The sequence below is a fragment of the Ailuropoda melanoleuca genome, chromosome X, assembly GCF_002007445.2.
Source record: "Ailuropoda melanoleuca isolate Jingjing chromosome X, ASM200744v2, whole genome shotgun sequence".
Taxonomy (NCBI): Eukaryota; Metazoa; Chordata; class Mammalia; order Carnivora; family Ursidae; genus Ailuropoda; species Ailuropoda melanoleuca.
This window is the reverse complement of record NC_048238.1, coordinates 84,111,233-84,121,085: the sequence shown is the minus strand read 5'-3', so window position 1 is coordinate 84,121,085 and position 9,853 is coordinate 84,111,233. Positions and strand designations below refer to the sequence as shown.

General features: G+C 48.5%; 1 protein-coding gene across 1 annotated transcript in view; it reads right to left on the bottom strand.

Annotated features, from left to right (window-relative positions):
- Nucleotides 1-5,378: 5,378 nt before the first annotated feature.
- NDUFA1 (NADH:ubiquinone oxidoreductase subunit A1) overlaps nucleotides 5,379-9,853 on the bottom strand; it is a 5,926-nt gene continuing 1,451 nt past the window's right edge. Inside the window, exons 2-3 of the mRNA XM_002922563.4 lie at nucleotides 8,147-8,236; nucleotides 5,379-5,511 (exon numbers count right to left, since the gene is read on the bottom strand). Of these exons, the coding sequence (XP_002922609.1) occupies nucleotides 5,491-5,511; nucleotides 8,147-8,236 (111 nt within the window). The 3' untranslated portion in view covers nucleotides 5,379-5,490. The remainder of the gene's footprint in view (nucleotides 5,512-8,146; nucleotides 8,237-9,853) is intronic.

Here is a 9,853-nt window from a genome sequence, read left to right as displayed (position 1 = left end):
GTGCCACAGCAGGCCCGGATCCACAGCCCTGTCCTCCCGGAGGGCCTGGGAGGCACCCGTCGTCACGTCAGCTGCGTTCCGAAAGGGCCGCGCTCCAGCCTCCTTTGCGTCAAGCTTTGCCGGGCAAAGGCAGCAGGACCTTTCCTGAGAAGCCCCGCGGCGACTGGTGAGAGACGTGTGGGCTGAGGACGAGCGCTGGGGTTCTTTTGACTTATTTGACAGAGAGAGACACAGCGAGAGAAGGAACACAAGCGGGGGGCGGGGGGGTGGAGAGGAAGAAGCCGGCTCCCAGCGGAGCCTGATGCAGGGCTCGATCCTAGGACGCTGGGATCACGCCCTGGGCCGAAGGCGGATGCTTAACGACTGAGCCACCCAGGCGCCCCAGCGCTGGGGTTCTTAACTGCCCAGAGGAGAAGGACGTGCGGGCAAGTGGCAAGAAGCTCCTTGGAAGCAAGGTGCGCTCATGGGGGAGGCCGGGAGAGAAGGCGCCCCTTTCAACCGGGAGCTTCGACTCTGTGGCCAGCACTTGACCTCCCCGGCCCTCCCCCCAGCCAAGCCTCTGGCCGCGGGCTCTCCGGGTAGAGCGGCCTCTGAACTTCTGGCAGTGTTGAGGCCGTGCTCCCGAACTGCGCCGAGCAGCTGAGTGTGGCCCGGGATGGAGGGGAGAGGACAGGAGCGGCTGGGACATGGAGCCTTTTTCTGCTGTCTTTGGAATTACAGTTCTTCGGGGTGATCATTGAAATTGCAAACTTGTTTGGAAATTTTATTACCTGACCACTCTCTAGCCCATCGGTAGGAATTGGCTTCTTTACGGTTTCTGGAACTGAGGAAGAGCTGCCAGGAAACAAGACAACAGAGGACACAAAATGTGTTCCAACGGGACGCCTGGGTGGCTCAGTCGGTGAAGTGTCTGCCTTCGGCTCAGGTCATGATCCCAGGGTCCTGGGATTGAGCCCCGCATGGGGCTCCCTGCTCAGTGGGGAGTCTGCTTCTCTGCCCCTGCCCCTCCCCCTGCTTGTGCTCTCTCTTTCTGACAAATAAATAATAAATTAAGTCTTTTAAAAAAATGTGTTCCAACTAATAAAGCAACAGTTCCGTGGGTTTATGCAAGACCTGCTAGGCCATTTTCTGACGTGATGCCCCGAAAAGAACCATTAGGTCGCTAATCCTGAATCAGGATTTGTGGGAGTCCCACAAGCAGTGATTTGGCTCTTCATTGCAAAAGAGCCTTTGGGGCTGGCGACGCATATTCCACCCAACAGCATCAGACACAGAGGGCACACCAGAGAAACCCTTAGCAGTGAAAGAGCACGTGTAGCATTGGATTTGTTCTTCACAGTTTCCTTGTCTTTTATGGACAATGCACCAAAATGGGAGGCTTGTGAGAACACCGTGACCCCCGGCCCAGTATGCTGTAGGGCCTGTTTCAGCGTTGTCTCGAACGCAAAAGAAGAGCGCGCCCTACAAGAATGCTGCAGTGTGTGTAAGCCTCAGAGAGGCACTATTCGGCCAGGCGGTGTGGATGAGTTAGAGGGAGGAGAGGAGTGTTACACAAGCACACACACGCCAGAGCCAAGCAGCGGAATGCCGGACTCTGGGTATCTCACATCCGCATCGGCGTACCTGGGAAGGAAAAACTCCAGCTGTTCCATGTGCCTCGTGTCTCACAGAAGTACAGTAGAATAACTGTTGTCCTCGGGTCACGAAAGTAGCAGGCTGATAGGAAATCTTGAAAAGCACGTGATGCCCAGCTCTCAGCCCCTACCCCCTGCCCTCATCCAGAAGCTTCCTGGTGAGGACGTATGGCTTCAAGCGCATCCACTCATCACCGTAGAAGGGAGCAAGTGGCAGCTGGCGGGGGGGGGGGGAAGGCGACACTCGGTTCTCGCAGTGGCATTAGGCCAGATTCTGCTCTCTGCTCTCAGAAAATTGCTTCAGAGCCATCGGTGTCTTCACTGAGCCTCGCATTGTCTGTTGTCTCCGACTGCGGTGCTCTGGGAACGCCTTCGCTGGATCGTTCACTCTAAGAGGGACCCCTGGGCTGCTGCATTTGGTCACGTGCTGGGCCTGAGGGTCCCCCGACATCACACTTGGGCAAGTGCCTTTTGGGGAGCTAGGAGTGGGCTGGATGGCTATTCAGGGGGTGCTTACAGTGCCAGCAATGATCCCTTCCACATGCACACGGGCGTAGTTACAAACCACCTTGAGGACGTGACTTCCTGACCGGCTCGGATACCCAGGGACGCGTGCAGGGCACATACTAGCCCCGCTTGAGAGATGGGAGACCTGACGCTCAGAGCAGTGAAGCGACTTGCCTAAGGTCACACAGCCGACAGGTGTCGGAGCCGCCCGGGGTGCACTCTGAGTCTCCGTATCACCCATCAGCTCTTCCGAAAAGAAACTGTCCTGGGTCCTGGGTCGACCGGTCCTGCGCATCAAGGACGTTGATAAGCATTGCTGGCCTCTACCCACTAGGTGGCAGTAGCACCTTATGAAAACTGGCTAAACTTGGCCAGTGCCGCCCCGGCTGAGAAACACCGCGGCAGGTCGGTCCTCTGCAGAGCTGCCAGGCAGGTGCATGCCTGCCACCGTCGCACTCCCGCCTCCCGCCTCCCGCCTCCCGCCCTGCGGAGGCTCCCAGCTGCCCCAGGAGGGAGGCCAGCGCCCTGACGGCCTCTCCCGTCACTCTTCCCCCTCCTTCCCGCCTCACCCTTTGCTCTGGTTCTGCCCCCCTGCTCGTAGGTCTCTCCTGCACAGCCATGCTAGGCTGTCCCCCCAGCCGGGCGTTTTCTCTGCGTGCAGGGTCCTCCCCTCGGGGGTTCAGCTCGTAAATCCTACCCAGCCTTCGAGATTTGGCTTCGTGTGGGCATCACCCGGGAGCTTACTCCAAGCCTTTTCCCTGCCCTCTCCACCCGCCCCGCCCCCACTGAAGGCTGAGTCCAGCGCCATCTTGCACCTTCTGCAAACTTCTGTTCCCGCCACTCCTCACCTCGTCTTGTCATTAACTGTTTCACCCCTACTCTGAGCTCCTGAAGAGCCAGGCTGGGTCTTACTCAAACCGGAGGCACAGTGCCTGGCATGTAGCTTTTTTTTTTTTCTTTAAAGATCTGTTTGAGAGAGAGAGAACACAAGCAGAGGGAGAGGGAGAAGCAGGCTCCAGGACCCCGGGATGATCTGAGCGGAAGGCAGATGCTTAACCAACTGACTGAGCCACGCAGGCGCCCCCTCGAACCTTTTTCAAAGTCTTTTCCTATTGACTATTTCACTGGACCCTAGAAACAACTACAACAGCCTGGTAGATGTCATTCCAAACAAGAACCATTGCTCCAAACAAGAACCATTGCTCCAAACAAGTGACATAAACTGTCACATGTGACCTTTACGGAAGACAGAACATGTTCGTGTTTATCCACACCAGGAGCCCCTTCAGGTGGTGTGACAATGGGGAGGTGCTGGGCAGGGGACTAGAGCAAGTCCTTTCGCTCAGTACCTTCTATCCTCAGATGTTTGAGCTATATGGATACAGTATTCAAGAAATTAAACATAGTGAATACAACCAAGAGAATGTCATTTCCCAAGCATCACTTGAATCTTTTTTCCCCGAAGATATATTTATTTGGGGGGGGGCAGTGCGAGAGGGAGAGAGAATCTCCAGCAGACTCCCCACTGAGATCATGACCTGCGCTGAAATGGAGAGTTGGAGGCTCAACCGACTGAGCCACCCGGACGCCCCACATCATTTCAATCTTAAGACCAAGTGATCTATGGATCAGGGGTGGGTGGGAGGGGGGTCAGCGGCCAGACCACCTGTCAGAGTTGCTGTAAGAAAACGCTTCTGGCTGATTGCACTTGCAAAAAATCAAGAGAAATGCAGCCTACAAACCACTGTATCTTCCAGCTGGTGTTTCCATCTGCTTCGCTCCCTGGCAGCAGAGTTAATAATGAGGCTAGATTTCATAGCAGGTGCCACAGAAAAGGGAGGGGAAGGACTCGGACCCCAATCCTGAGCCTGACAACTGATTTCCACCTGTCATGTTGTGGCCCCTTCACTAGACAGGCCTGAATCCATCTACGGACATACGCTTAGGGGACGATCCCCGCCTAGAGGCACCGGGACACTAACAGACCTAAAACTCCAGAGACTTCGATTAGCAGTCCCCGTCTTCCACAGCCTCTCCGTACCGCCGGCCCTCTCGTCACCGTCAAGCCAGTGCGGCCTGTGCACAGCCAAGTGCAGACCGGAGTGGTGGGAGGTTTGTAATCATGACCGCGGCTCCCCTTGAACACTTTCATCACGGGGTGGCACGACAGAGGGTATTGCCCCAAGTGTGACCCCCACCTCCCTCCTCTGTAGGCCCTGCCCTGAGGCCTGAGTTCAATGGGAAGCACCCAGCGCGGGTGACCAGCACATCAAAGGTTAAAATGGGTTCAAGATGGGAGATGACAAACAATTTAGTTTTCCGGGCCTGTGGTCACCTGGGGGGCTTGGTCTACACGCACGGGGGTTACCATCTCTCGAGGAGTTCCACCTTCTCAGATCTTTGTATTATCGGGTTACCTGGAAGGGCGGACATGCAGCTGTGGTTCACGTCAGTTCACTCATCTGAATAAAACGACTGCCACTGCTGCTCTCCACGGAAACGAACTGAACGCTTCAGCGCATCTTAGGTATTACATGCAGAACGCATGAGTGTGGAAGGTGCAATCTCAGTTTCAAAAGCATTCCACCTGGGGGGACCTGGCTGGCTCAGCTGGAAGAGCATGGGACGCCTGATCTCAGGGTCGTGGGTTCGAGCCCCCACACTGGGTGTAGGGATCACTAAAAAGAATCTAAACCAAACTAAAAAAGCATTCTACCTGGAATTTAATACAATAGGAATCACCTAGAAAAGGAACTAGGGAAAAAAAAGTACTCCTTTTTCTAAATTCTCCTAGAAATCTCTAAAGGAATGGTAACTTTTAAAAAAAAATTTTACTTACTTATGTATTTGAGAGCGAGCGAGAGTGAGAGAGCACAAGCAGGGGGAATGGCAGAGGGAGAGGGAGAAGCAGATTCTGCACTGAGCAGGGAGCCTGATGCGGGGCTCGATCCCAGGACCCTGGGATCATGACCTGAGCCAAAGGCAGACGCTTCGCTGACTGAGCCACCCAGGCGCCCCGGAATGATGTCCTTTCTAATGCACTCCTATGTACTCCAACAGTAACAACTACCACGTACGACACGTTAGGCAGTGGGCACGGGGACAGGTGCTTGCTGTCTATAATTTTAAGCCTCACTTGCCTCCTAGTTTTTCTTAAGCTGATAAAGCTACATCGGGTAGATTGCTCGAGCCTGTGTAGTACTGTTAAAAAAAAAAAAAAGTAAAAAAAGCTTTTGATATTATTTTTTTGTTGTTTTTATTATGCACTACATGCATACGCTGCATAAACTTCTAGAAGGGGTAGACGAGCATGACCGAGCTATTTTTCATCAATCAGGAAAATGCTTCCTTAATCGATATTCTCCAAACCCTGAAAAACAGAATAAAAAGGGAAATGTGAGAATTCTGTTGCCACAAAAATGCACGAGTACAGGCGTATCCCAGAGACACTGTGGGGTCGGCTCCAACCACGGCAGCACAGTGAGTCGAAGGAACGTGTTCGGTGGCCCAGTGCACAGACAAGTTGTGTTTGCACGACACTGCAGTCTGTTAAGTGTGCCACAGCGTACGTCTACGGAACAACGTGCACGCCTTAATTTCAAAACGCCTTAGTGCTAAAAAACGCAAGCCATCAGCTGAGTCCTCAGGGAGTCGCAGTGATCGCAGACCACCATGACAAGAAGTTTGAAGTAGTTTGAGAATTACCAAAACGTGACACAAAGTGAGCAAATGCTGATGGAAAACTGGCGCCCACACACCCGCTCCATGCAGAGCTGCCCCAAACCTGCCATGTGCAGAAAACACAGTATCTGTACGTGCAACGAGGAGTGCCTGTACTCTCACTTCCCACGTCAGTGGCGTGCTCTCTTACTAAAGAAAGAACTTGCACATCCCACCTTTCTCTAATGGCAACAATAACTTAACCTGAATTTTATAATCACAGAAGTAAAAAGAATAACCTCTAATCATCTCTAGTTTTCATTTTCTGACAGCAGCAAATATCACTTTATATGAAAAGTGCCCCGCTCACCAGAACGAAAACCAGTTCCCACCTGGACCCTTCAGAGAGTAAGGACAGCGAGGTAAAACCATTAAAAAAACAAACAAAAACAGCCAACATGAGGAAGACACTATTAACCTCATTCTACTTTTTTACAGGTGAACAAATGGAGACTCAGCTTAAGAGTCTCTGAAGTCCGTAAGGAAGTCGCAGAGCCAGAATTCAAGGTCAGGGACCCCCAACTCCAGGAATTCTGTCATGCCCTGTAAGCACGACACTGTTTATTCAGAAGACCCACTCTTTCTCAGTTCATGACAAATACTTCAGAAACTAGAGAGTAAAAGATTAATCAGTGATGACATTTCTTCCAAGTGTTAAAATAACACAGTCCAGGTATTTTGTTCACTACCGCAGGCAGAATCCCCTTGAGAGAAATAAAAGCTGCATAGTCCTAGGAGCCACCCTGGAGAAATCCTATTAGGAATCTTCATTTTGTCTCATATGCCAGCTGACTCTGCTGGTTATTCTTGGACCACACATTGAGAAACACTGCTTTAGTTGAGCAGAGCTCTATCATCACGCTCATCAGATTCTCGAAGAGCATGACACTGACAAGCAGAGCACCCAGGCTGAGTCCTTACAGAGTTATTTAACCACTCGGACCCTGTTTTCTCATCTATAAAATGAAATTAATATTAACCTAGGTTCACTGTGAAGAATAAACGAACAAGGAGAAAATATTTAAAATTCTGTAACTACATTTTTTTTAAAGATTTTATTTATTTATTTGACAGAGAGAGAGACAGCCAACGAGAGAGGGAACACAAGCAGGGGGAGTGGGAGAGGAAGAAGCAGGCTCATAGCGGAGGAGCCTGATGTGGGGCTCAATCCCAAGACCCTGGGATCACGCCCTGAGCCGAAGGCAGACACATAACGACTGAGTCACCCAGGCGCCCCTGTAACTACATTTTTTAAAAAGAATAATGGAGGGGCTCCTGGGTAGCGCAGTCGTTCGGCGTCTGCCTCCGGCTCAGGGCGTGATCCCGGCATTCCGGGATCGAGTCCCACATCGGGCTCCTCCGCTGGGAGCCTGCTTCTTCCTCTCCCACTCCCCCTGCTGTGTTCCCTCTCTCGCTGGCTTCTCTCTGTCACATAAATAAATAAAATCTTTAAAAAAAAAAAAAAGAATAATGGAGATGAACTCCTACAAGATCTAAGAACACACTATCAGCTTTAATCATACGAAAATGCTCCTGCTTGGCTATTATCTGACCTACAAAAACAGCAATTCCATAGGATTCAATCAAATTTAAAATTACAGTAATTCTTTACATATGGTATTGGGTGCAGGAACTGGCAAATTTACGGAGTATAAAAGAGTGTAATCGTGAAACAGGACCATGTGTATACGGACATTTAGTTTACTAGAATGGTATTTCAAATAAAAAATGGACTGTTCTATAAATGGATAATTGTGACAACTGGCTATCTCTTGGACAAAAGTAAAGTTAAATCCTGTGATTTCACATTATGGCCTGTAGGTGGGTCAAAGCACTAAATGTGAAAAAAGAAAAAGAAAAAAGAAACAATATTTGGAGAAATTTTAAAAAACATATTTATAATCTTGGGTAGGAAAGTCATTTGTAAGCAAGACATAAAACCCAAAATCCGGAAACGACAAAGTATGAGAAACTGAGCACCAAAATTAAAAACCACCCGATGAAAACAACATAAAGTGAAGACAGACGTGCCACACATAAAACAGGCCAAAGATTAAAAACCAAAATATATAAAGAACCCCCATAAAAAAAAAAACCACAAGCAAAGCACATAGGCAGACAATCCACAGAATAAAAATACAAATGATCATGAAATCTTTGAAAGGTTGCTCAACTTCGCCAGCAGACGACAATGCAAATTAAATTAGCACTGTTAAGACATTTGGCAAAACATTACCAGAACCCATCTCAACCCGGACAGATGGCTAGCATGAGAGCCACCTTACCTTTGACACATAGTAACGATTAACTCCAGAGACACGTCTATCTCTTTGCATCAAACTCCACTGATACGGATAATAGGCAACCCTTTTTTCCTACAATTAAAAGAAATTATTATTGCACAATGTTTATGAAAATGAGGACTACCAGAACTTATAAATGACATTCTAGAAAAATGACATCATCACTGAAACAAAAACCAAATTAAGACCAGATTCTAAATAAAATCGGACGATTAAACTTCAAAATTAAGAATGGTAACCGTGAGTTCTTACACTTTCTATTTTTTTTTAATGATTTTTTTTTATTATATTATGTTGGTCACCATACAGTACATCCCCGGATTCCGATGCAAAGTTCGATGCTTCATTAGTTGTGCATAACACCCAGTGCACCATGCAATACGTGCCCTCCTTACTGCCCATCACCAGTCTATCCCATTCCCCCACCCTCTCCCCTCTGAAGTCTTCAGTTTGTTTCTCAGAGTCCATAGTCTCCCATGCTTCATTCCCCCTTCTGATTACCCCCCTTTCTTTATCCCTTTCTTCCCCCTACCGATCATCCTAGTTCTTATGTTCCATAGATGAGAGAAATCATATGATAATTGTCTTTCTCTGCTTGACTTATTTCACTTAGCATTATCTCCTCCAGTGCCGTCCATGTTGCAGCAAATGTTGAGAATTCGTTCTTTCTGATAGCTGAGTAATATTCCATTGTATATATGGACCACAGCTTCTTAATCCAGTCNCATCTGTTGAAGGGCATCTCGGCTTCTTCCACGATTTAGCTATTGTGGACAATGCTGCTATGAACATTGGGGTGCATATGGCCCTTCTCTTCACTACCATCTGTACTTTGGGGTAAACACCCAGTAGTGCAATGGCTGGGTCATAGGGTAGTTCAATTTTTAACTTTTTAAGGGACCTCCACACTGTTTTCCAGAGTGGCTGTACCAACTTGCATTCCCACCAACAATGTAGGAGGGATCCCCTTTCTCCACATCCTCTCCAACAATTGTTGTTTCTTGCCTTGTCTATCTTTGCCATTCTAACTGGCGTAAGGTGGTATCTCAGTGTGGTTTTGATTTGAATTTCCCTGATGGCTAATGATTTTGAACATTTTTTCATGTGTCTGTTAGCCATTTGTATGTCTTCATTGGAAAAGTGTCTGTTCATATCTTCTGCCCATTTTATGATTTGTTTATTTGTTTCTCGTGTATTGAGTTTGAGAAGTTCTTTGTAGATCTTGGATACCAGTCCTTTATCTGTGGTGTCCTTTGCAAATATATTCTCCCATTCCGTGGGCTGTCTCTTAGTTTTTTTGACTGTTTCCTTGGCTGTGCAGAAGCTCTTTATCCTGATAAAGTCCCATAAGTTCATTTTATCTTTTATTTCTCTTGCCTTTGGAGATGTGTCGTGAAAAAGGTTGCTCTGGCCGATGTCATAGAAGTTGTTGCCTATGTTCTCCTCTAGAATTTTGATGGATTCCTGTCTCACATTGAGGTCTTTCATCCATTTGGAGTTTATTTTTGTGTATGGTGTGAGAGAGTGGTCAAGTTTCATTCTTTTGCATGTAGCTGTCCAATTTTCCCAGCACCATTTATTGAAGAGACTGTCTTTTTTCCACCGGATGTTTTTTCCTGCTTTATCAAAGATTAGTTGCCCAAAGAGCCGAGGGTCCATTTCTGGGTTCTCTATTCTGTTCCATTGGTC